This window comes from Diceros bicornis, chromosome 1 (genome assembly GCF_020826845.1).
Source record: "Diceros bicornis minor isolate mBicDic1 chromosome 1, mDicBic1.mat.cur, whole genome shotgun sequence".
NCBI lineage: Eukaryota > Metazoa > Chordata > Mammalia > Perissodactyla > Rhinocerotidae > Diceros > Diceros bicornis.
The window spans coordinates 51267759-51294495 of NC_080740.1; the positions used below are offsets into that span (position 1 = coordinate 51267759).

General features: G+C 41.7%; 1 protein-coding gene across 4 annotated transcripts in view; it reads right to left on the reverse strand.

The window, feature by feature from the left end:
* Window positions 1-1312: 1312 nt before the first annotated feature.
* Window positions 1313-26737, reverse strand: part of ACSL6 (acyl-CoA synthetase long chain family member 6) — a 58757-nt gene continuing 33332 nt past the window's right edge. For 3 of the 4 annotated variants that reach the window (XM_058540036.1, XM_058540043.1, XM_058540052.1), the window contains exons 11-21: window positions 25086-25163; window positions 23627-23761; window positions 23090-23224; window positions 21950-22045; window positions 20887-20959; window positions 18736-18824; window positions 17598-17714; window positions 14437-14580; window positions 13274-13375; window positions 12296-12367; window positions 1313-3329 (exon numbers count right to left, since the gene is read on the reverse strand). In XM_058540036.1, coding sequence (XP_058396019.1) covers window positions 3192-3329; window positions 12296-12367; window positions 13274-13375; window positions 14437-14580; window positions 17598-17714; window positions 18736-18824; window positions 20887-20959; window positions 21950-22045; window positions 23090-23224; window positions 23627-23761; window positions 25086-25163 — 1179 coding nt within the window. In that variant the 3' untranslated portion in view covers window positions 1313-3191. Of the gene's footprint in view, window positions 3330-12295; window positions 12368-13273; window positions 13376-14436; window positions 14581-17597; window positions 17715-18735; window positions 18825-20886; window positions 20960-21949; window positions 22046-23089; window positions 23225-23626; window positions 23762-25085; window positions 25164-25220; window positions 25299-26737 lie in introns of all 4 variants that reach the window. The other variant, XM_058540026.1, reaches the window with a different exon arrangement.

Sequence of the window (26737 nt, forward strand, 5' to 3'; positions counted from 1 at the left end):
TTGTCTATTGCCTCTGCGTTATAACCATGCCAGTGTGCTAACTGAAGAGTTGCTCACTTAGGGCTTTGTCCTCACTTGAATGCTAATCCCATTCTTACTGTAGTTAATTAGAGACTCACAGAAAGGACTGTGCAGCCTACTGGAGGAAAAATTCAGACTACCAAGATCGTTGTTTTCTTTTCATCTCTATGTTTCCTTAAAATAAAAACAAGCAATAAAATATAGCAACTTAACTCAACATATAATCAATTTTATGTATGATTATTCATTCTTTTTTTCCCGAGATATTAAGCAAGTTTGTAAGTAGTCTGTTTTCATGCAAAAATATATTTTCCCATTCTTTACATTCATTTCATAGTATTTTGTATTCTAAATAACTATATCACATTTGTGCTTTATGCATTTGGAAAATAAAGAATAATTCATTTTCTTCCCTGCATAAAAATAAAAGATTATTGGTTCTTTGATGGGTAATACAATCAAATTAAGTGCTGGCTGACTTCAAGTTGCTAAAACATTATCTGACTATAAAAATTGCAATAGAAAGTTCTATTTTTCTCATGCTTGCAGTTTTACCTAAATTTAGAATGAAAGGTTGGCTTGCTCATGTGAGAGAGACATGGTATGTTTATTCCTTGGACTTCTAAGTCTGTGAGTTCCTAATACGTGGCGCTAGGCCTACATGCCACACCTTGTCCGAGTTTCCTCTCTTACCGGGAGGGGAATCAGAATACAATATAGATGTTTTTTATGGCAAAGGAAAAAAAATTGGCGCATATTCTAGTTTATAATATTCACAACAAGATTAGTTTGTAAAATGTGAGAATTACTAACACATTTAAATGAGAAACAGATAAAAGGCCAAACACTTAAGAACATGTTTATGCTTAAGGAATTGATCTCTGTTACACCTCTAGACTTAAATCGTATTTGATGTCCACTATGAATGTGAACGTCTTAAGTACATAGCCTTTTTCTGTATTGGTTGAAGAGAAATACAGACTTTTTCCCCCTGAAATAAAGTTGGGAAATCTGAAGCAAGGAGAATTTTTCTGTTAACACATATTGTTTCATTTCTCCTTTATTAAAAAATTTAGTGGAATTAAACAGAAGAATAGATAAATATACATGCAATATATTTAGGGCCCACTGTTTACTTTTCTCGGCACATCTGCAATAACCTATTTTTTGACCCAAGTGTGATGATTTTCACACAGATAAGGAAGGCTAGTAGAAACATAAGATCTTTAAAGTGAGAAAAAGAAATCTTAAGTTGTCCATAATCAATCATATCTAACTACTATGAGGTATAAATAGATCAAAATAAGTTTTAAATTATTTGCTTATATTACATTGTCCAAAATCCTTTTGGAAACAAAGCCAACTACGAAATTTTAGTTGAATGGAAGGACAATGGGAAACAGCTTCATTTTCTTCGAGATGTGAAGCTACTTGCCTTTAAAACAGTATGAATATCCAATTCAGGTAATGATTTTCTCTTTTAATTAGTCAAATATATATTAAATATAAAAAATAATGCTATATAGGTGTGGCCTTGGACATTTTTAGTATTTGTTTATTCAGAGATGCCTTTAAAAATTAATGTGCATAGAACTAGCTCAGTCACTAGAAGTCAAATTTATAAGTGCAAATAGTGGGTCTGCAGAGAAAATACACCAAAGGAATTTGTAAAAGATTGGATAAGTACATCAAATGAGCTGTGGTCCACTTGCGCCAAGACTGAAATATAAATGCATAATCACTGATGCAGACTCATCGAGTAGGCCTGTGTGATTATGCAGTTTTTATCCAATAGCATTTATTTATAGTTTAGATTTGCCCCAGGGGAAAGGGGCTTCTGAACTGTGAACACTGCCCCCATCTCTGCTTTTTGGAGTCCTGTCTCTACAGAAGTTCCTTCTACAGATACACAGTCTGTAGCTTGGAACTTAATTGCTGTCTAAGCTAGGCTTTAATTATATGAAAAAACTGGCACCCAAGTGTAAGAAATGTCTAAATATAATGCGAGAGAGGAGGTTTTCATGGTTGAGCATAGAAGCATTTAAAAATTTTATGAATGGAATTATGCCCTAAGGAGATATGTATCTATGATGGACTTAAAAAGTTTTCTAGGGGCATTTTGAAGAGGTTCTTCAAAATTATGTTGTTGAAAAATTATTTCATTTGGAAATAACATCCCCACCTCCCCACATCCTGTCTTACTGAAAGAAAGTGAAATTGTTCAGAATTATAGCCACATTGGGTTTCCCAGGCCCGGGATGGACATGTTGAGAATGGAAGACTGGAAGAACCCAGCAAGGAACATTCGGTACATTAATTGCTGCCACTCTGAGAAATAATTCTGGGTTTCTTCTCCGAAGTCTTCCCCAAAGGTCCAGTCATTGTGGAGTCAACAGACATCTTATAGAATTCATTGTGGTAAGAAGTCCATGAATATACACATACTCTCCTTGAAGTAGTTTTACATACACTTTTTTTTGTAGTTCCTGAATATTTTAATGAGCTTAATAAATGAGAAAATGTATTGAAAAATCTTTGTAAAATGTTATATAAATATAACATTTGTTTTAAGAATATCTGATTTTGCATTTTTCATGAACAAAGTAAAAATTCATGAGAAAACTTTTCACATCAATAAGGATGGTCATGTTTAAAGAATCTGAAGTTACGTAGAATGTGAGTTATGTTTTGTTTTAGCATGATTCTGTACACCTAGTATTGATTTTTTAAGTCTGATTTAATTGTGATTTTGACAATCAGTTATTGAATGAGGTAGTCCACATTGCCTAGATATTTGCTGTATCTGGTTACTATTCAACAAATAATTAAGTACAATATATCAGTTATGTTTTCCTTTATGTTTAATAGGAGTTCTGTGAACATTGAGAATATATTACTTTTAGTGGTACACAGTTCTTGAGAAAAGTCTTGATTTTTACATTGCCGTTTGGCGATATTTTTAGCAGCTCGCTACAATATCACTTCAATAAAAATAAAGTGTACTCAGTGATGATAGAGAAAATATTGTTAAAGACCTCTTGGAACAGGAAAAGGCTCAGTCATAACGTCACAAGCTTATTTTCATTTACACCATTCTGGCTCATTACTTGCAAAAGTAACTATAATATTGCTATCCAGTCCATTGTACTGAGAAGGACTTTCCTTGAACTTCACATGGAGATTGAGTAAAGCTCTTCTATTTGTTTTCTGAAGTATTCTCTCAGCTCAGGTCTCTTAGCCTTTAGTGTTGGTGTCAGCAAGCCATTTTGAACTGAGAACATGTCAGAGTGGATGTGAATGGCTTTAACCTAAAAACCAAATGCAGAATACATCTTTATCAGGAATATAACACAGCATTTATAGCATACATGATAAAAGTAAATGGGCATATGGGAATAGATATATTGATATAAAAACACTATGCCTATTTAAAAGTCAAAATTATGTTAATAACATTTCAGCCTATTTGATATATCTGAAAGCCACCTTGTTTCCTTCCCACTCCTTCATTTAGTCAGTCAACAGAAATGAACTGGTTGCTTACTCTGTGTCAGGCACTAAGGATACAAATGGGAATCATGAGTGCCTCTGCCATCAGGGAGTGCATGTTTGCATCCAGTAGAGCAGACACACTGGGCAGTTGTTAGTATGGTATGCATAGGATAAAGCTCACCTAACTCAGCTACGGTAGGGGAAGGGAGGAGCAGTCAGGGACGACTCCCCAAATCAGGTGAGTGTTAAAGAATGAATAACAGTTAACCAGCAAAGGAGGAGAGGTGGATGGAAAAGGGCATTCTAGGAAGAGGCAACTCCAAGAACAAAGCTATGGGAGTGAGAAATGGCAGTGTGAGAAAGGAAATCCAAGTGGTTTCTTGTCGTAGTTACATAAAGTAGGAGGTAAAGGGGGTGAGAGAGGAAGCTGAAGTGGTAGATGGGACAGTTTACAGAGGAGTTCAAACTTTATGCTGAAGACAATAGGAAGGCACTGAAGGTTTTTATACAGGGCAGTGACATAGCTGAATACACATGTTAGAACGATCTTTCCAAGAGAAATTTGAAAATGGTTTTTAAGAACATTAAGATTGGAAGCAGAGACACCAGTCAGAAGGATCTGGCCAGTCCATGGGAGAGAAGATAAGGGCCTACACATAGGGCAGTGGCAGAGACAGAGACAAGTAAGCGGTTCTAAGAACGATTCAGAGATAAATAGGCAAGATGTAGTAAAAAGGGAGGCAGCCTTAAGGACTCTTAGGTTTCTAGCTTGGATGGCTGCATGGGTGGTGGTGCCATTCACAGGAGGAACATAAAGTCTAGGGGGGGACATGATGAGTCTACATTAAAAAAAATGGTCTGCCATGGAATTTTATCACATCTATTGGAAGGAGGCATGGAGGGATCAGACTTAGTGTTCACATTATCTAGTTTCATGAAGGAGATACCAGGCCTCCTCATACAAAGTCTCTTTGCAAGGCTGAATGGGGAGCCAGAGAGATAGATGAACAAATCTACGAGGGCCCAGGGAGGCCCTTCCCACATCGGGCTCCAGCTGAAAGGGTCACTGTCAGTTCTATAAGAATTTTATGATCTGGGCTTGAGCTGAATCCTGGAGTGACACTGTCTCTAAGAAATTGTATCCTGACTAACAACTGGGTCTAAATTCAGTGATTTTGTTGAGATAATAGACCCATATCATTAAATAGCAAACAGGGTTATAATAGCTGTGTATAGACTTTTTTGCTGAAATATATATATTAGATATATATAAAATATAATAGAATTGCTATAATATAGACTTTAAAAAATTAATTCAAAATATATATGTTAAATACACATATACATTCATTTGTTGTTTTGTGTAATTGATATTTATTGAGCAACTACTATGTGTCAGGAATTGTGTTAGGCACCAGGGATATAAATAAGAACAAGATAGTCCCTGCCCACGTGGAGCTTACAATCTAATAAGAGGTGCTACAGTATGATACTGCTACTATAGGGACAAGCACAGGGAGGGTCACCTTTGGCAGGCAGAGTCAGTTGCTTTCCCAGTGCCCACTCCCTACTTCTTCCATGCTAACAGAACCCTGATTTGGTTTTGGGCCAAAACGGTCTATGCCAGTCATGACAATCCTGTTTCCTGATTTTCCAGCTTTCCTCGCAACTAAGAGCTAGCCATGAGATCCATTTTTGGCTAGTGAGAAGAGTAAGTTTTTGCTTTCCTAATAAAAAGTTCAGATATAGCTATCTCTACCCACATTCCTTTTTTTTGTTTGTTTTTGGTGAGGAAGATTGGCCCTAAGCTAACATCTGTGCCAGTCTTCCTCTATTTTGTATATGGGACACCGCCACAGCATGGCTTGATGAACGGTGTGTAGGTCCGCACCTGGGATCCGAACCCGTGAACCCCAGGCCACTGAAGCGGAGCAGGTGAACTTAACCACCACGCCACTAGGCTGGCCCCCCAACCCACTCTCCTTTTTTCCTTCCTTGAATATGGACAATGTCCAAAGCTGTAGCAGCTACCTTGTGACCATTAGGTGATAAGCTAACATACTAAGAATGGAGAAAGAAGCAGAGCAGAGCTTAGGTCTTTGAGGACCTGTACCTGCCTTGGACTGGATATCTTTGGACTTCTTATGTGAGAAACAACACAAAAAACACCCTATGTGTTTAAGACACTGTAGGTTTTCTGTTAGAGCTGAATGCATTTCTGATATAGCACCTAACCCAGGCTTGGGCAGGATTCATTGAAAAAAGATGCCCAAGTTGAATTCTGAAGGATAAGTAGGCTTTAGCCAGATGAAGATAGCAAGGGGAAGGGGCTGTGGCTGTTATATGGTCTGAGGAGAGAAGGGTGCTCTACGCAGAGGCTACATGTGCCAAAGCACATTTAGGGCATTACAAGTATAGGCTGAAGCATATGGTACAAAAGAAGAAGAAAGAGATGGGGCCAGAGAGATAGACCAGAACCAAACTATAAAGGATGAATATGCCAAGGTAGGGAGTTTGGACATGATTCTTTAAACAGTTTTTAAGCAGTGAGAGACAGAACCAGAATGGCTCTTTGGAAAGATTACTCTGTTAATAATGGATTGAAGTAAGGTAAAAGTGGAAGCTGGAAGCCTAGCCAGAATGCAAGATTGATGGTGATTTGGGCTATAAAGTTGGCTGTGGAGTAGAAATGGATTTGAGGACAGGACTTACAATTGGTTTGGGTAAATGGTAAAGAAAGAGAGATGATAAGTTAACAAGGTCTCTGCTTGAGCAGAAAAACTGCAGAAGGAACAGAAAGATTCTTTGGAGGTGGGAAAATCAAGTATTCATGTTAAGTTTGAAATGCTTCTAAGACACCCAAGTGGTCTTTGGACATTGGATATATCAGTATTAGTATGTAGTACATATTAGTATGTAGTATATAGCTGTAGAGATGCAGCATGGGCTTGAGACACAGAAGGAGTGACTTGAGTAGAAACAAACTGGAGTATGGGTTACAAAAGCCAGGAGAACAAGAGTGAGAGGTCACTGTGTCAGACGCTATTGTCATATGAGAACTGTTAATAAAATCAATAGACACAATCAGGAAATGACTTATTTAAAAAATCAGTGTGTGTACCACCTCAGACTCATTAGGATGGCTATTAACCAAAAAACAGAAAATAACAAGTGTTGGTGAAGATATAGAGAAATTGGAACCTTTGTGCACTGTTGGTAGGAATGTAAAATGGTACAGCCACTGTGGAAAACAGTATGGCAGTTCCTCAAAAAATTAAAAATAGAATTACCATATGACCAGGCAATTACGCTTCTGGGTATATATCCAAAAGAATTGAAAGCAGGATCTTGAATAGATATTTGTCCATGTTCATAGCAGCATTACTTACAATAGCTAAAACATGGAAGCAACTCACATGTCCATTGACAGATGAATGGATAAACATAATGTGGTATATATATATACAATGGAATATTATTCAGCCTTCAAAAGGAAGGAAATTCTGACACATGCTGCAACATGGATGATGAACCTTGAGGACATTATGCTAAGTGAAATAAGCCAGTCACAAAAAGACAAATACTGTATGATTCTACTTATATGAAGTACTTAGTCAGAGTCATAGACAGAAAGTAAAATGGTGGTTGCCAGAGGCTAGGGGGAGGGGAGAAATTGGGAGTTATTGTTTAATGGGTACAGAGTTTCAGTTTTACAAGAGGAAAAGAGTTATGGAGATGGATGGTGGTGATGGTTATACAACATTACAGATGTATCTAATACCACTAACTGTTCACTTAAAAATGGTTAAGATGGTAAATTTTATGTTATATGTATTTTACCACAATAAAAAAATTAGAAAAAAATCACTGTATGCGAATAGTTGCAAAAATTCAATATATCAATGATTGTTTTCAAAATCGCTGATGCTAACAGTCTAGTGTCCTGGCTGGTGGGTATTTTGAGATGGCAAAGAATTCTTTGCTCAGAATACTCTCCATTACATTCACCAATTTTTCAGATCAAAGGCATATACAAAGAAGACTCCTAAAACAGATATACTTCCAACTTCTTAAAAAGCTTCCAAGAACAAGTCTAACAAATTCTAGCATTTTTTAAACCTATGCTTGTAATTTAAAAATGTGAAAATTTTCAAAGGAGCACAGCATTAATAAATCAGATTCATCTTTGTCTCTTAGAAATTTGTTCAAATGAAGAGTTCACTTTTTCTATTAAAAGAATAGCATTTTAAAGGATTCATGTTGTGGGGAGAGCAGGAGGGGACTTTAGGCTAAAACTAGAGCTAGGATTATAGATAGCTGTGTCAACTTTACTTCACATATTGAAAGATTTCTACTTGGGTATCTAATATAAATAGCTGGAAATCTGAGGCTCTTAGCTAAAAAGGGGTATTATCAAATGTTAAGGTTAACTAATTATCAAAAATTAGTTAAGGTTCTTATAAAAAGTATTTTCTTTGAAAACTCAGTATTCTTGATATTCAAAGAAGCAAGGATTTGGTAAGGAATAGGGCTGCCATTTTTTGTACCTCTGGAATATACTTTTTTCCTAATTTGTTTTTATCAAACATAAACCATCCTATGGAACCCCAAAATTCACTCGAAACAAGCCCCAAGGGAGACGTTTTCAGACCCTAGTGCACTGAGAACTAGGGGTTCTGCAGAGACCACTGCTGGGGGTGGTGTGGAGGTGGAGATGGTGCAGAGGTGGGCTGTGGATAGCTAGGGGTGGGATGAGGTGGGGAGAGGTAGAGGTGTGTGGAGGTGGAGTGGGGGAGGGATGAAGTGAGGTGGTTGGTTGATGGGGGAAGGAGGGTGGGGTGGAAGAGAGGCAGGCTCTGGCCCAAGCCCCAAACCCAGCAGAGCAGCACTGTTCTTATGTTTTGTGCACAATCGATTTTCATATAAGATGTCATCTAAGTTCTGCTGCTTAAACAAGTTTGGAAATCACCATTTGACAAAACTAGTTAATTTGAAGAAAACATGAACACAATGTAAATCAAACGTAATCCTAGATACAGAGATTTAACTTAGTAATTCATGTTTACTGTCATGAAATGAAAAACTGAAAAATTGACAGTGCTGATAACCTTAATGTTTTTTTAAAAAGTTCTCTTCTGATAGAAACAGTATCACATAAAGACTTTTAGTAAGTGCAAACCATCTATCCACCTTCTTTTATAAATGAAATTAATAATATAATTTTAAAAGGAGATGCAAACGCCAAGATATAGTTTCTACAGTGTCGTTGCAGCCTGGCTTTAAGCTCATCTGCATTCCTAACAGCATGTGGAGAACACTGTATACTTGGGACAAGAGTCTATGTTCAGTACAGGGACTTGGGGCGAACACCTTTGAAAATCCAGCACTGACAAGCAGAAGCTACAAACGATACAGTACAGGGAAGATGAATTTCATAGGAAGAGCTACATAAGGCTATTTAGATGGTAAGTTGAACGTAAAAGAAAACATGATCTGAGGAAGAAAGGACTACATCTACTAACTAGCTGCAGCAAGCCTAAAGGGCTGACTGGGGCATCTGTAGTTCAGTGTGGCTCTCTACAACATAGTCTCTGCCTGAGGAGAGGAAATATCATGAAAGATAGCCCTGCAGGAAGCCAAGCAATATGGCACTCAGCTTACCTTTCAGCCCCTTGGTGAGAGCATCAGAGCGGCTCTGCTGCCAGGCTTGCCGGTCCCTGCTCCGGTCTGACCTACAGCCCTGGGTCTATTTAAATTCCTCTATGAAAATACCTATACAAACTGCTGGAGTGACTAAAAGTCTAGTCAGTAAGTGGAAAAAAAATGGGTCAAACCAGTTGTTTAACTAACACTAACCTTAACTGTGGGTCCCAAACCCATAGTTTTTTCAGAAGTGAGACAATGATAAAACCAATTTTCATTTTCTATAAATAATGATATATTTTCTCATAAAACAAAACTGTTGAATTGTGAAAAAAGGGAATGAGAATCTTTATTCTCCCGTTATGCCAACACACCATGAAATCTGTTTTCCAATTGTTAATAAGCAAGGTTTGTGTTGAGGAAAGAAGGAAGGAGATGCTTAATGTTAGCTTCCTTTCTTGAAACTACATTCTTGTCACTAAAAAGTGATGCTAGGTTTTTTTTGTTGTTAATTTATAAATACTATAACATTTAAATATTGTATTGGAATAAAATACCTCAAAAGTGTCAATTTATGCCAACTCAAGCACAGCACACTTTTCATAATTTTGAAGAAACATAGTATTTTAAGTTTTTCAATGGTATTACTCAATGAAACACTTTAACACAATATTGCTTGTAGATAATAAACTGAATAATTAGGACAGAAGAGATAAAGGGAAAAAAATTTAATTAGGGAAATACTCAATTCATTTCTGATTTAAAGGCAAATTGGGTAGGTAAGTATTCATTTCAATGACAAGAAATACAATAAAATATTTTAGTGAGGGCTTCACTGGTCAGAATTTGAAAAAAATCTATCAAGTGTCCAAGTTTACTTTGTATTGCCTATGCAAACTAATGAGGCATCTAAGTGTCAAGAAAATTGTCAAATCACAGTTAAGTATGCTCAAATACTTCCCAGGTACTTACATATTTTAATTATTGATACAGTTATTTTAAATGATTCCTATCTACTCATTAAAATATATCTTCCAAAGATATATTTTATCCAAAGAGCTCCATAAATTAATAACAGTTCTAGGAATTGCCTGTTTCTGGAAACTAAATTACATTAAATTTTAATCTAATTCAAAGTTTAATTCAGATCAACCCACCCCAGTAAGCCTGAACTCCTAAAGCTTTTATTGAATGAGTCAAGCCTTGGGCTTGGAGATTTATTTGTGTGTATGTGGTTTTTTAAAAATTAGAGTTAAGCCTTAATTGATTATTCAATTTTGAGGAAAAGGGAAAAGGACAAGCTGACACTGGATTATGGATTAATTCAAATAATTTATGTTGAGCTTTGGAACACAACTGGAAGCAGCACACACCCTCCCCAGGCACAAGGCCTGGTTTTTGCTCTCTGGTCAGCTGAGGGCACACACTGGTGGTGACGGGGAGGATGCCACAGACTAATAAAGAGGAGAATGAGAACAGAGAAAATGAAGAGGTGACAGCCTTGGCAATAAAACTCAGGCCTTTGGGCTGCCACATGACTTCTCTGTATTTGAGGTTACTATGGTGAGGGCAGATTATTAGAGCAGAAACTCTGCTTAAGGCACGTGGAAAGTCAAGAATACATCTTCTCTCAGTAAAAGCTCCAATTAGAGCAATGGTTAACACTAGAAACCTAACCAAATGTCCCTTTTAAGCACAATCTTAAGAGTTGGTAGTCTTTTCTGTGAAGAGGAATCTAGATGGTATGCTTTTCCACATGCCCTGTGGAGCACTAAAGGTCATGCATCCCAACACCAGCAGGGGGCGTGCAGGCCTTGTGAATGCACAAAGAAACTAATTGGCTTAGGCAATTGCGTCTCTAGGCCCAGGCATCCCCAGCGCCCTTACTGCTAGCCATCCAGATCAGCATATAGGCCAGACCAGTCAGGTCTCGGCCCACCCATTTGTGGCCCCTGCTCTACATGATCACATATGATCCAGTCACACAGCTCCTCTTAATGAAAGGGCAATGAAGCCAGTTCCAGCAAATTTAGAAATTTAAATAATTATTGTGCCAGAATTGACCTTTCATTCAGAAAGATAAATATAAATTGCCTGAATGCCTCAGATTTTATAACTTTTTAATATAAGAATGTATTTATCTAGGCCTTCTTTGGCCTAAAACGTGCTGAGAGATGAGGGTAAAGCAATGTTTCTCAAACTGGATTAATGTAAAGATCAATTTCAAAAGAAAAACAGTTTTCTCAGACCCTGAAACTACGTTTAGATTTCTTCAGTTTGAAACTCAAAAAATTAAATCTTAATCTGTAGAAATGTTTTTTATACAAGAGGTTTATATTTAAAACTGGTTTAAAATGTTGTTAGGTTATCATCAACATGAACATATAAAATTTAAAATTCTCATAAACTTGCAGATCCCTAATACTATTATTTGTGGACCCTATTGGAGCAACAAAATTTTATGAAAAACATTTATATTAAATACGTACAAGGAAACTGAAAAAATCAGTATATTTTTCTGCTTGAAGAATTTTTCTGTTTGAATTTTTGACTAAAGAGGATGTATAAATGGTATATGTAAGTAGGAACAAGTATGCTTATGAATTCAGTTACAGTAAGAACCCCAAACTTGCAAAGACAAAAGTCTTAGAGGACTGCTGTGTCCCCTCTCCCAACATATTCTGTTCCCTTCTCTTTGTAGAGGGCATGCTGGGCTGACAGATCACTGGCCCGAGGAGCCCAATCTTTCCAGTGTCCTAGCAAGTCAGCTTGCCTACTGCAGCCAAGAAGACAGTCCCCATAAAAATAAAAATAAGACAGGACTCTGGCTTGATTATTGCGGGCAGCTTGGAGACAGACCATGTACACATGATCTACTAGTGATGGCTAGGGTAATATTTCAGCTTGTGACTATGAGGACAAAGAGCCCAGTCACACTTGACATACGACCTATTTTAGTTCAGAACACAGGCTGTTGCAAAGTCAGCTTGGAACAGCCCCTTCAGGGGTCCGTTGGTACACAGCCTGCCTGTGGGCCACAGCATGGAGGGTGGAGAATCTAGGTCAGAGTTACTGTGGGGTGATTTAATTTTCATCACTGCGTAAAGGGCTGTAACAAGTATGGGAAGATAATAGTTACCTGTTCAAAAGAATAGAGTCCACTTTCTTTTCCCAACTTCACCATATCTTCCAAAATGGCTTTCTTCAGCTCCTGAATTGAACCATACAGGTAAAATTACAAAGCAAAAACACATTTTGAAATGGAGGTAGAGGAAACAATGAGTTTTGAGCAAAGTGCAATTGGCGATTGTGCTGACACATCTCCTTGCCCCCCAAATGGGGCTGACACTCCCTGGCAGCATGCCAGTCACCACCTCTCCTCAAGCAAGTAAATGCTGGGCATGGCCAAAGGAGTGACCATGAATAGGCTAAGGGACCATTTGATTTTTTTTAAGTGACCCTCTAGTCAGCCTAGTGAGTCTTGGGGGTCCTGTCACCCTCAGAAGAGCCCAAGGCCCAGTGGGAGTGCTAGGGTCCAGGGCTGCTGCCGAGAATGGACCATGGATTGGAAGGAGCTGATGTTGAGCCACATCCTCCTCCATAAAACCCTACATGTGCCATGAGAAGGTTTCTGGAAGGTGTGAGTGGCTAATGCTCTAAGTGGGAAAAACTGTTACTTTTTCAATTCTATGACTGTCTCCCTAAGCCCGGTAGATACAAAATCCACCTCACATTTGGAAAGAGCATGGTCAATGAGTCAGAAGGCCTGTGCTCACATCTGACACTGCTGTTAACCAGTTGTGGGGCCCGGGGCAAATCACCTCTCTCTCTGGACTCTCCTCCAAGCTGTAAAACAACAGGGCTGGACAAGCTTTCTGTTATGTCTCCTGGCTCTAAAATTCAATAGTTTATCAAACTTTCTAAGAAGAAATATGAGTTCCTTCAACAACTACAAAAAAGACAAACCTTTGGCTTATGATTCCCACCATCTATAAAATAATGTTAGAAATTTCCCTATATGTTCAAATTTCTCAGGTCTACTGTTTTTCTCTCCTCTCATTATGCAGTGTCATAAAAGGCCCAGCAACCTTTCAGGGAACAGCTCCAAGGTACTGACCTTATTTGTGCAGAGCTCTACATACGTCCCTTCAATTCCTCTCTTCTGGGCCCAGAAGGGCATGACTTCAGGGTCGGGCACAACAATGCCCACCAAAAAGGCCTGTATTTCCCACCAAAGAAAAACACAGTCATGAATGACAAAGCTTTTAGAGTGGTTATTTGTGGCCCAGGATTAAAAATAATCTCTTGGTATTCTCAGACTCCACCCTTTCCTAAAAATAAGTTCATGTTGATGTTATGAAACATTCCTACTAATGTATTACACATTCTTGATTGTTTATTTTCTGATATATAATATATTCCTGATATATTATATATTTTCTGATATATTACATATATATATGTAAAGATATATATATCTTTACAAAGATATAATCTTTGTAAAAAGATTAATAAAGAATAAGCTTAAGGAGATTAAGAATCAGTAAAGTTGGGCCGATATGTACGGTTGATTCTCATGCCAATCTTAAGTACCTCTTTAGGATGCTAATCAAACAACTCTGTGACCCAAACGACATATGTTCCTCAGGATTTCCAGACCATTTTGAAATTGTTTCATTAATATGGTCCTCATTCGTGAAGAACTCTATTTTAATTTTTTAAAGGATTTTTTCAGAAATAATTTAATATTTAATTTATAAGTCCAATAACAGCATAGAATATATTCACAGTGATCTTTCTGACTTCAAATCTAAATGATGTTGAAAGAATAAATATAAATTCTCTCCAAATAATTTAATCCTAATAAGCTATATTATCATCAGTACCATTATTTGCAATACTGTCCCCATTTATCTGTAATGTTCATTTGAATATTTTAAAATCAAAACAGTAGAAACCCTAGATCTTGCATCTTACCTCAAAACTCCTCTTGGAAGTAGGTCGAATATAAGTTAAAAGCAGTGGGAATGTTCATTACTACTATTTCAAGCAACTTATTTACCTAATTGCAATTTACCTAACTATAAGCAATTAAGATTTCTCCTTTAAAAAGGAATTTTCTCTCATGATCTAATATGTAGGAGAATACCGGTGTCTGATTGGAAATTAATGTTTACCACTTTAATCAAATATCAAATACTTAGGAAATTATTCCAAGATAACTCTAGATTTTTCAGCAGGCCTAGTATGCTTGGGAAGACTGAAGCATAGAGGCATCACCTTTAAGCTGTCCCCATGGACATAGATTTGCGCCACAGGCTCACTCCGGATGTAGATGTTCTCAATCTTCTCGGGTGCAACGTATTCTCCCTGAGCAAGTTTAAATATGTGCTTTTTCCGATCAATAATTTTAAGAGTTCCTGCCTGTGGAGTTAGACAAACAGCTTCATAAAAAGGTAGCATTCCCAAGCCTGAACCCCTACTCCTTAGTGCCACAGCCCCTCACTCCTGCCCTGTCCCACCCTGCAGACCCCACCTGGATCTGCTCCTCACTCTGACGTCTCTGCTCTTATGGAGCCACTGTGTGGCTGGAGGGAACAACCGTGCACCACAGGTTGATAGCTCCCAAGCTCTGGTGGGCCCTGAGTGCCCACTGTCCTTTCCCCTCAGCATTTACCCCACGCACACCCCCCACCCACCCCTGCCACCCTTGTGCCCAGCAACAGGTGCCCTCTGCCTCAGAAGGCCCACCTGCCTTCCCATCAGGGCTCCCTTCTCCCCCAGGCCCTTGCTCTAGCTGCCGTCCCTTTTTTCACCAGCATCTTCAGATTTGCTCCTTAAATCATGATTAGGCCTCTCGCTCCAGCTACTGTCTCCACTCCCAAAGAGTGGTCTCTCCATCTCCCAGCATATAGCACAGCTCTGGCAGAGGCCTTCAGTGACTGCTACCTGACGAGCTAGATGGCATTAGGAGTCCTCACCCCTCCAGGACCGCTGCAGCAGGCAGGTCACCCCTTGGTCAGTGAGTGCCTGTGTCCCTGGCCTCCAGGACCTCCACTCGCCTCCCTGACTCACCTCGACCTTTTTGTTTCTGAGATGTTTAGGTGGGTCTCTCTCCTTTGGCTCAACCTTTGAATGTTGCACTTTCCTCACCTACGCTGACAATGCTCCTTGAGGTAAACGCCATTTACCTCTTCATTGGCCACTCCCACATCTGTCTGAGCTTCCAGCCAGACCTCTTCACTGAGCTCCAGACCCAGAACTTAACTGTCCTCTGAATGCTTCAGAAACCAGGCGGTTTGCCCAGCAGGATGCAGCGTGCCCCCAAAGAAGCTCATCACTGTCCTTCTCAAGCCTGTCACAGTGCCCAAGCCCGTCCCAGTGCCCAAGCCCCAGATCTGGAGATGGCCTTGCTAATTGCCTCTTCTGGGACTTCTAGCAGTCAGGCTCATCCATCCTCAGTCATAAATCCCTCTCACATCCACCTCCTCCTCCCATCAAAATCACTTCCTGACTGGACTTCTGCATACACTCTGTCCCTGCTCCATCTGTTCGATCCAGCAGAACCAGAGCAATTTCTCTAGAAGAGAAAAACAAGCAGGCCCCATTTTACTCAAAACCCAGGCTGGACATCACATACTTTCTGTACACTGGCTTCTTTGGTCCTCATGGCAAAGCATCATGAGCTGGGTATCATTACCTCCATTTCATAGATGATAAAAGTGAGAAGTTAGTAACTCCTCCAAAGCCACACAGCTAGGAGGTAGGAGAACTGGGATTTGAATCAGGTCTTTCTGGATCAGAAGCTTATACCTTTTCTGTGATCTATATAATACTATTTCAAAATAATAAAAGTTAAAAAAAAAAAAGAACTCCCACAGACTGCCTGCCTGCTCTCTTGGGCTCTGAGTTCAAGCACAATACTAGGTGCTTCACATGAATTAATTCCAACACTCTGAAAGGTGAGTGGTTTCACCCAAGTTACAGGGCATCAGCAGCAGATTTAAGGTTTTGTGGGGCTTCAAGCTTTTTCCAATTTTGAGGGCCCTCTTTAGGAAAAATAATATAAAAGGAAGTGCCTTGGAAGGGGTCTATACAAGTGAGGGGCCCTGAAGTCTAAACTTCCTTAGCTGATGGGACAATCCACCCTCTGCTGGTGTCCAGGGCCCTGCTGCTTCTCCAGCCTCCCTTCTCCACACCTGTGGGCCTCAGATGGAGCTGCTTGCCTCACACCTCTAGTGTCTCTCACTCAGCATGTGCTATGACTCCTGCCCTGACTATCCTTCCCACTCTCTCCTCTTCCCTTGGAACATGACTCATATCCTGAGACTCAGATCCAGAAGGCGTCAGTCCTCCTCTGCCTCTCTCCAGGTGAGCATGGCCCTCAGCTCATCCCCATCACATTGGGTTGGGAACTGTCTAAAGACACACCTCTCCCCTGAGCAGAGTTCCTGGCCCAGGACACTCACCAGGGATACATACTTGTCTGCTGCAGGAAAAAGGGTTTATCAAAGGGAAGCACACAGATCCAAGCAGGGGCAAATCAGCTCGCCCACCCAGAAGACCCCTGGTGGGCTCAATGTCATTCACATGCCCGATAACTCAGCATCTCAGAACGTCCGCTCAAAACCTTAGCAACTTCCCAGAGACATGGAGAGGTCCCTGGGGTGGGCTGCTTCAGGTGAGGGATCTCAGTTTCAGTGACAGAGCCTTTTTCTGTTCATAGCTTTCATCTAAGCATCTCCTATGGGCCAGGCTTTGTGCTAAGTGCTTTATAGATATAATCTCATTTATTCCTCACAACAATAACCATAGAGGTAAAGCAATGTTATTGTCCCCATTTTACAGATGAGAGAATAAGGTACAATAACTGGTTTTGGCTAAAAGTTGGGGGCCAGAGGCAAAGAATGCCACATAGCCTCACACTCTTATTCTACAAGTGAGTCACTATGGAGCCCCAGATGGGTGAGGCTTTGCTCAAGGTCACAAGCGCAACCTCTGGCAGAGCCAGAGGCTCCTCTAATCCAGCTTCAAGCTTTTCCCACTGCTCAGTGCCATCCCTCAGCTGGGAGCTAGCATCCATGGGCTCCCAGGCCCTGCCTTTCTCAGATCTCTCAGATCCATGAACCCCCTGCTCCTTCTACTCCACCCATTAGACTCCACAGCACTGTCAGATCTCTTTCTGGAAACCATTAAGTATAGGGAGTGGGTCTCAAACTCCAGCCCTACCCTCCCACAAAGATCCCTATCACCTTCATCAGGAATGTGGAGGATGAAGCTTTGGGGGCAAGGCAAAGAATAACCTTCCAATCCCTGGAGGTGTTCCTGAACGACTAATTGTCAGGGAAGATATGGAGAAGACCCCTGCCTCAGGCGTGAATCAGATTATACCCCTCCCAACACTAAAATGTTTGGAGCTCCACAGTTCCAAACATACGCACCGGCAGCCATTTCCCAATGTCTCCAGTGTGAAGCCAGCCGTCGCTGTCCAGGGCCTCCTTTGTCCTGTCAGGATCTTTCAAGTAACCTTTGAACACATTTGGTCCTCTCACACATATCTGTAGGGACAAACATGGGTTTCTGTCAGCCCACAGCATAAAGACTCCTGATGTGAGGCTGTCATCAGACGTGTAGAATACCGTACGCTATCCCTCAGGAAACCCACTGTGGAAATTGCAGTGATGGAAATAAAGGACAGGAACAGCCACCAGCTGTCTGAACTGTCTCCTGCCTTCTCTCAAGCAGCGTCCTGGCCATCCTTTCTCTCTGCCCTGGCTACCCCAGACCTCCCTCTGCCATCTCTCCTTCCTAGGAACCCCCTTGCTTTTAGCATATACTGCTTTGTGACACTGGATGGGGTCTCATCAGATACTGATGGCTGGCTGGTTCTACCAGAGATGCTTGAGCCCCCTGCTTCATGACCAGACAGTCAGCTTTCCTACCCACTCCCACAAAATGAACAAGTATAGGCTAGCTCTATCTATGCCATCTGGCCTATTTACAACTGGTCATGTTTCTGCTGGGATAGATACACAGTAGCAGGCCATACTAGGCAAGAAAAAAAAATGGATTTTTAAAAAAGTTTGGGAGCCAGCCATGATGGCCTAGCAGTTAAAGTTCGGTGCACTCCACTTTGGCGGTGCAGGTTCGGTTCCAGGGCGTGGAATCATACCACGCGTCTTTCAGTAGCCATGCTGTGGCGTGGGCTCACATAGAAGAACTAGAAGAATTTATAACTATACACAACTATGTACTGGGGCTTTGTGAGGGAAAAAGGAAGAAAAAGGATGAAGATTGGCAACAGATATTAGCTTAGGGCGAGTCTTCCCCTGCAAAACAAAAATAAAAGTTTGGGAATTCCAAATCTTGACTTAGAGCAGCCCACTCCCAGCGTTGGCAGTTGATTGCTTCATAAACAGGAGTGGGAATGTGAATTCAGTTGAATCAAATCAATCAGTAATTTAAGGTGATTTTACACACAGGGTAAAAGGAAAATAATTCCGTTTCCATTGTTTTTTTTTTCTTTTGCTCACTACATGCAGCATCCACAGATATGAATGGCTAAATGCTTAAGATTACCTCTCCCTCTCCTTTGCACGTCCAGTAGTTCAGTTCCTCGACATCGATGAGCTTGATATGATTGCAGGGCAGAGGTGCCCCTACGTGCCCTAGAACACCGGAGTAATATGGCATTTGTCAGTGTTCAGATCAATTTCAGCAATGAAGATGCTCCATGCCACGTAAAACCCCCCAAGTGGTCAAAGTGGGGAATTATGGGTAGAAAGCAATGCACCCTAACATGGGCATTTGTCATAGGCAACTGCTGACAATAAAACAAAGTTCTGGAAAGGAGAGGCCAACCTCTGCTGGGCCTTTGTTCTACATTTAAGAGCTAGACAGGTGCACCTGGCCCAGCACCAACCTGCACAGGGTCCGTGGAGGGGCTCATACCCACACCAACCATGCAGGCAGGATTTTTTATAATAGTCCCCATATTAAAATATTTTCCCCATTGTCAGATCACATGGTTCAGTTTGGAGATCATAAAATATAGTCATCATCGCTTTTCCTCTAGTCACCAGACTATTGATTAATGTGCATAGTAATCATCTACAAATCTTTGTTAAAGTGTAGATTCTGATTCAGTAGGTCTGGGATGAGGCCTGAGATTCTACATTTCTCATAGGCACCCAGGTGATGCTGAAGCTTCTGGTCCACACACTACACTTTGAGTAACAAAGGAATGGAAAACAAGGACAAGGTAACTTGCCCCTGAAAAATAAGACGTCAGATTTTCTTGGTCTTACATACTTCAAACACGAAATTACATCTAAGTCATTTTCTAGTAATTTTTGTGGTTGTTACAGAATTCACTGGCAAGGTGGAGGATTTTTAATCAGGTGCTGGCCAAAGTTCTGAAAGAAAAGTGAACCACATAAATGATAAATGAAGCTGTGACTCTTTGGTTTCTCTTTTAAATGAGAGGCTGCCAAATCCTTTATAATATTGTACAAAGACATCTATCCTCTCATACTCAATAGCCTTTGCAAGTTTTTATGGTAAGGATGAATTAAAAGGCAAAACCTCAAAAGTCTTACGTAAGAAAATGCAGAGGATGACATAAGAGGGAAGAAACTGTCCAAAAGGAAAAGAACATGTGAGAATGATCAGTAAATATGTTGGCAGCAATAAGAAAAAAGTTAGTGAACCACAACCTCAAAAGACAGTCCTTGTAGTAGATTTGCCAGTGGTAGAGAGATCAAAGAATGTTACAAAATAGGCTTTATTAACTTAGAGTTTAAAGAGAGAAAACTCAGGAAAAAAGGCTTCTTAACTTGCCTTGGCCAAATATGATTTCAATTTAGAATCCACCTATCATGTTTCTGCTGACTACCTCAAGGTGTTCTGAAAACAGTATTGCATTACTGAGCATATTTCTTTTACTTGCACATCACCCTAAGTTTTCCAGTTTGTAGCTGAGCAAACTTAAGCAGGAAGAGTGGCCCTAGGCTCACAGAGGAAGTTGGTATCCTGAAGAATTCTTTTGCTGAATGGTTTTCAGATTCTTCCAGTGTCTGGTCTAAATTTGGTGATGGACAATACATAGGCTACCCACTGCTTCCTACTTGCCCTAAAAGATGAGTCTCTTCAGAATGAGGGTGTGGATAGGAGTTGCTACTTCCTGAGGTTGCTGCTACCTTCTAGGCATTAACATCACAGGAGACCATAGTTCCCAAAGGGTCTCAGAAATGGCCCTTTAAGAAAAAGTGCTCCGGCCACTATGAACTTGCCTTTCCTTCCTAAATCATATCCAATTCATAGCCTGCTTCTTTCATTCTAAAATGACTATAAGCAAGGCTGTGTGCTATTAGGATCTATAAAATCCAATATATTGATTTTTACTGATATTATAAGCATTTTTCCACCTGGAGCTGTATTTTGTGATCTACTGCTTTTTTTTTTTTTTTTCTAACATGACTTCTATTTATCTTTAAAAGAAATAGAAAAATTAAAAAAATAGTAGGAAAATACAAAAATATGTAACAAAGAGAACAATAGATCCATGATGCCACAACCCAGACATAACCACCATCAGTGTTTTACTTCTATTTATGTTGCTTTTTTCCTAAGCGCCCATGTAAATTTACTTTCCATGAGGAAGTTTTAGAGCCTGCTGTTTGAACTCAGCAGTGCCCTGTGAACCGTTCCCCAATCTCCAGTCCATCCTACCTGAGGTCCAATCCCCGGGTGTGGTGAAGGTACATCCAGCTGTGCACTCAGTTTGGCCATAACCTTCATAAACCTTCAAGCAAAACACGGAAACCACACTGCAGGCTTATACCCCCCTGCTGCCCTTTCCAGGCAGCTAAACTCCCACTGAGCATCAGGCCACTCCATGCTGGGGATGGTGGCAGGGGAGGTGCTCTGGAGGTAGGTAATTCCCGATGAAGCCGAACATAGACAACAGGTGTGGCTACTCTGTTACCACAGACAGTTAGATAAGGTTATGTGGTTTGGGGTAAAGACTTATGACCTATTTTCAACCACTAACTCTATTTTTCATTTGGAGACTATGTATTAAAGACAAATATTTTTAAATCTACTATACGTTTTATTCTGTCTCTGTAAGATATTCTCCTCCAGAGCCCCGTGTGCTCGCAGGAATACGCCATGTGGAGAGTCTGCCTTTAGGAGTGGTCAGACCATGTTGGTGTAGAATAAGAGGACAGTGTAAGAAGCCCAGGCCTTCTAAAGTATAGAAATTTAAGCATGCACATTTATGAAATATATGTGCTCACTTTACTTAAAACCCATCAGTCACAATCATGTTACTATACCCTGCATATGTAGGAACTTAAATATTAATTGAATGGATAAATGTAAGGAATGGATGTTTTAGAGATAACAAAACCTACTGAATCAAATAAAAACACACAAATGGACTTTCATCCCCCTCCCTTGTGCTCCTTTTCTGGGTTGGGAGATATTTTGCAGGCTGGAAAATGCAGACATGCTGTTACAGGTGTGGTACAGGTTCTCCAGCACATTGATGATTCATATATAGTTTATCTGATCCTTTTTCCCAGAGTGGATACACCTGGGCTTTCCAGAATGTCACAATTTCATCCTGGCTTTCATTGGCTCTGGGCTTTTTACGTCTTCAGAAGAGGGAGCTTTTATTCCACTAAAATCTTGCCTCCAGGATCTTTTTCTTTAGAGTAGACAGTATAATGGGTTTCCTGCCCTAACACACATCCCATTGCTCCCAGGGAAGGCCACATAATGGCAATACCTGGCAGCCCAGAGCCGCCCGGAGGAATCCTAGGACTGTTGGTGATGCGGGGGCTGCTCCAGTAACAATCATCCGCACACACCCACCAAGACTGGCCTGTGGAAAGAGAGAAGAACCTGCCGAACTTTGTGCTGCCAGAGTGGGCATCTAGCCCATCTGGGCCTCATCCATTCAACATTCAACAACTGTCCCCTACCTGGACCCTAGGATAGGGATCAGAGAGAAGGCCTGAGGCTGTATAACACATGAGCTAAGGAAGTCCCTTCTTCTTCCAAATGAATCAATCCAATCAGCTTTGCAACTCGACGCACCATATGGTCAACTCTTTTATGTCTTTAGAGATGAGTGCCATTAACCTGTGTGGTATTCTATAATTTTCGTTCTTTCTTCCTTAAAATACATAGCTGGCTCTCCCATCACTTGCCAGCATCCAAAACAAGTACTTAGGACAATTTCTTCCCACTTCCATCTTAATGGCATAGCCTTTTTTCATTTATAAATCAATACTATGCTCTATTTACTATGCACTGTAGAAGACAAAGAATTCTTTAAACACTTTGTTTCTGTAAGTTGAGCCAAGAGAGTTTAAATATTAATTTTCATAGCTAAAAATAGAATAGTAAGAAAAAAGTGAGCAATGCTACTAATTAACTACCAATTCCTTGAGAAATGCATAGCTTGAAAACTTTAGTGAGGATACAGAAATGAGTAATTTATGACTGTCCTGGTTTGGGAGAAGTTGAAGGGACAGGAAACATGAACGGGAAAGAAGATTCTTGGTCATCTGGCTAGAACCTAGAGCTGCTGGAAAGCCACTATGGCCAGGGCTACAGGGAGGGGCAAGAGAATCTTCAGGCCCCAGGAGCTCCTTGGTAGACATGACCACTCAAGGGCAAAGTTGCCCTGATGCCTCTGGAGGTCAAGGGATCTACTTTTCAGGAGTCCTTCTTGCTGGCTGCCTTTTGGCAAATATAACACATCTCTAAAGAACAAAAACGAGTCCTTTAAAATTTCAGTGGTAGTTTAAGCTTTGATTTCATTAGCAAATGAGTTATTATTTTATAAGATTCAGGCCACTGGGATGAACTTCTCTAATTCTTCTGTAAGGTCACCCATTGAATCACTTGTTCATTTTCTTACCTGAATCTTATTAAAGAAGAGTTCATCCCAGATACTGTCATTCCTGATGATTCCACTCCGGACCTCAGCCTGTTTACGCTTTGCTGCAAACTCCAGGAACCAGCGCTTTAATGGTGTGTCTGCCTGGCTGAAGATCTAAGGAAGAGAAGTTGGAAACAGCTGTCGGGTCTGTATGTCCCAACTCTAGACATATCCCTCAGGAAGAAGGCCCAGACTGGCCAGCAGGGAAGCCATGCTCTATTTTGCTCCTGTAGGAGGTCACTGATTGTGTGACATCCAGCTAAAGGTTAACACTACCAAGGTCCGGGCACGTTGTGGGGATAGGAGTTCCTGAAAAAAAATCTCCCCAACCAGGGTTTTGGAGAATAGGAAGAAAACAAGAGAAGGAAGGATGAGAGTTAGGGAATACAAGAGAAGAGGCAACTTCCAGGACCTGAGGGTTGGAGGTGTTGAAAGCCTTCATGGGGCTCCAGATCCTGCTCGTACAAGCAGATATGCAGCTCCTCAGAGTGGCCAGAGACTCCCTGCAGGGCTCACCTTGTCATACATCCGATTCAGCAGTCGTGGGACCACAGGGAAGATGGTGGGGCATAGAGCCTTCATGTCATCCGAGAGGAGGCGGATGTCTCCCTGGAAGAAGCCGACGCGCCCTCCGTGGCAGTAGACGACAGACTGGAGGGAAAGGACAAGAAGGGAGGAGTCCCTCAGGGCAGTCATTCTTGGCTGCAGTACAGAGCTGTCCAAAGTTCTGCCTTACATGGAGGGCACCCATGACCCCTTAACCCAGGTCTGTCGGGACACTGAAGAATGCCATCTGAGGTGACAACGCCCCCCCCCCCCCCACCTCACCACCTTCCCACTAACTTGCACTCAGGCACGGACTGAAGCAGCAGGAGACAGGGTGGAATCCTGAGCCTTTGGGAGATGCCAGAGCAGCCAGTCTCACTGGTGCCTGCCCCTCATGCTCACTCCCAAACTCTGGACAGGGGCCTCCCTGGGGACTCAGGTCTCTGAGCTATACTACACCCTATCATTGGGTCTGCTCCAGGTCTCAGAGAGTCTGTGGATTTTCCCAGGGACAGTTCACCAACTCTGAAGGGTGTGCAATACCCATGAGTACTGGAGACGCTGCTAATGCTGGCTCTGGGAGGCTAAGGGGGGAGCCTGGCTGGTTGCTAATGGGACTAAGAGTATGCCAGGGGCCTAATATATGTTCCTTTCTTTAATGCTCATAGCAACCCTATAGAAGAGATAGTACTTCTAGTCTCCATTTTATAGGTGAGGAATGCAAAGGCCAGAGAGGTAAAGGGGCTTGCCCAGAGTCACAAAACCAGTTCACAGTAATTGCTGGCATTCTAATCCAGGTCTGGAAAGCTGGAAAGCATACCCTAAAATACCAGATCTCCCCCCAGGCAAAATGGGAGAGGCTTAGAAGATCCAGTTTATTCACAGGCTGATCCCTTGAGTGACACACATGGAGAATTCTTTGTGCCCACGACCTCATGTGGACACCCCCCTCCGTTCTCTCTGTGCCCCTACAAGGCCTGTCTCAGGGCCATTCATGATGCCAGTACCACTGACAGCCTGAGGGGCCATGACAGTTTGACTCCCCAACTTTTGTGTCTTGTTTTCTTTTTTAGGAGTTCGTGAGTTATGGATGTTATGGAATATAAGCATTTCGCCATATATGGAGCCAAAATGCCCAGAGCTAGAAGAGTAAAGCACTTCTGCAAAGCTGCAGTGCTCTGAGCAGATGCATCAGCTGGGGCCTCTCTCAGCCGAGGCGTGTACATGGGTAAGACAAGGCCGGCCTGGGATCTTCCCTGGAGCAATGCTCTCAGGAGGGACAGGGCGGGGTGGTCAAGGTCCTCTGACCCCTGAGGTACCTTCAGAGGACAGGGCAGTTTAGTGCTACTTCATGCCAGTGACAAGTGACAGCCTTCTGGGGTTCTGGGTTCTGGGCACAGACTCTGCCTCCCTGGGGCCAGGGCCTTACCTGCACCATTCGCTCAAACATGTGTGCTAAAGGCAAATAGGAAATGTGCACATCCGCACGAGTGGGAGCCCACTGACTCTGTAAGAGAACAGAAGGAGCCCAGGCAAGGCCCGGTCAGTCAGGCGGGCGTCTTACCTGGATTACTCTCTCAAACATGTGAGCCAGAGGCAGGAAGGAGATGAGCACATCGTCCTGTCTCGGAAAGATCACTTTCTGCAGGTGCCGGGCATGGGAGACAGAAAGGAAAGAAAACACTGACAGGAAGACGACAAGAGAGTCATAAAACAATAAAGAGAAATGGTCCTGGAGGGGCAAACAGGAAGAGGGGGAAGGGAAATGGGGAGGTGGGTGGGAGGACAGAGAGAGAGGTGAGATGAGAGAGAGAAAAAAAAGAGAGAGAGGAGGAAGAAAGGTGCAGAAAGAAAAGAGAGAGACAGAGAGACAGGCAGCGTAGGAAGCGGAGTGTTAGGTCGCAGCGCCAGTGGGTCTAGGTTATCTGCAGAAGCAAAGAGCCAAATGAAGCACACATAAACCAGCAGAGCGCAGCTCCGCAGAGAAGTCTCCTCTCGGGAGGCCTGCACCTCACTGCAGTCAGTCTGCTGCGATTCAGAGGGTCTCGGCTTGTCAGCACTTCCTAGTCCTTCTTACAGAGAAAGGGACCCAGAGAACCCTAAATCTACACCAACTGTGGCTAAGGTACGAGCCCTGGACAGAGCTGGGGGCAAGACCAAGTCCCAGATGGCTGAACCAGGTCTCACAAGCCATGGCTGAGAGGCAGGACTGCTGCGCCCCTCCAGCCCACATCTCACAGATGGGACTGACCTCAGGGCAGGGGCTACTCCGGCCAGGGGCGCCTGCACAAGGCCTGGGCTCAGGGACAAGACAGGCCGTGCCTTCGAGAGCTCTCCTTTGCTGGACTTCCCTGCTCTCAGCCTTTTTGCAGAGGCCGTCATACTCCTGGGCTGGCTTTTGGACACATTTGGACAAGCCCTGGGAATCTGGCTTATGGCTCCTGACCTGGGCTCACCAACAGTCTTTCACTATTTTCTACCAAAATATATAACTGTTTGGGGCACATGCTCCATAATGCCTTCTGGCATGAATGTGGATAGTGATTTTCTCCACAGTGGAGAAAAAGCATAACTTATATGAAAAGGTACATGCCTTTCTCCTTAAGGAAACTATAGGGCATTTGGATACTCACCACTTGTGGGAAAAGATCCTTCTTTTTTAGCTGGTTATAAAATGCTAACATGCTTTTGTCAGGCCAATATATCAAGCTTTTTTGATTTCTGATTTACCTTTTTAATTACAGCCTTATAAATTAGCAGTTGCCGCAGTTTCTCAGACTCTAGTAGTCCTTAAACACAAAACAACTGAATTAAACCCTGACATACTTGAAAAGTAAGTTATTAAGGACTACTTTCTAAATAAAGGTACACACGAAACCACAGATATCTCAATTTTTGAAGTGAAAAAGGAAAACCAGGTTTACAGGTTTTTCTTTCTGGGATCTGAGCATTCAGAAATCAACTGAATATATTTCAGGTATGGATCATTTCAGTGTTTGGGGTTAAAAAGGTCTGTAAAAATAGGGTTGCTTTAATGAGAATGGAAACTCCTGCCTATGAAAGGCAGTTCAGATTATACCA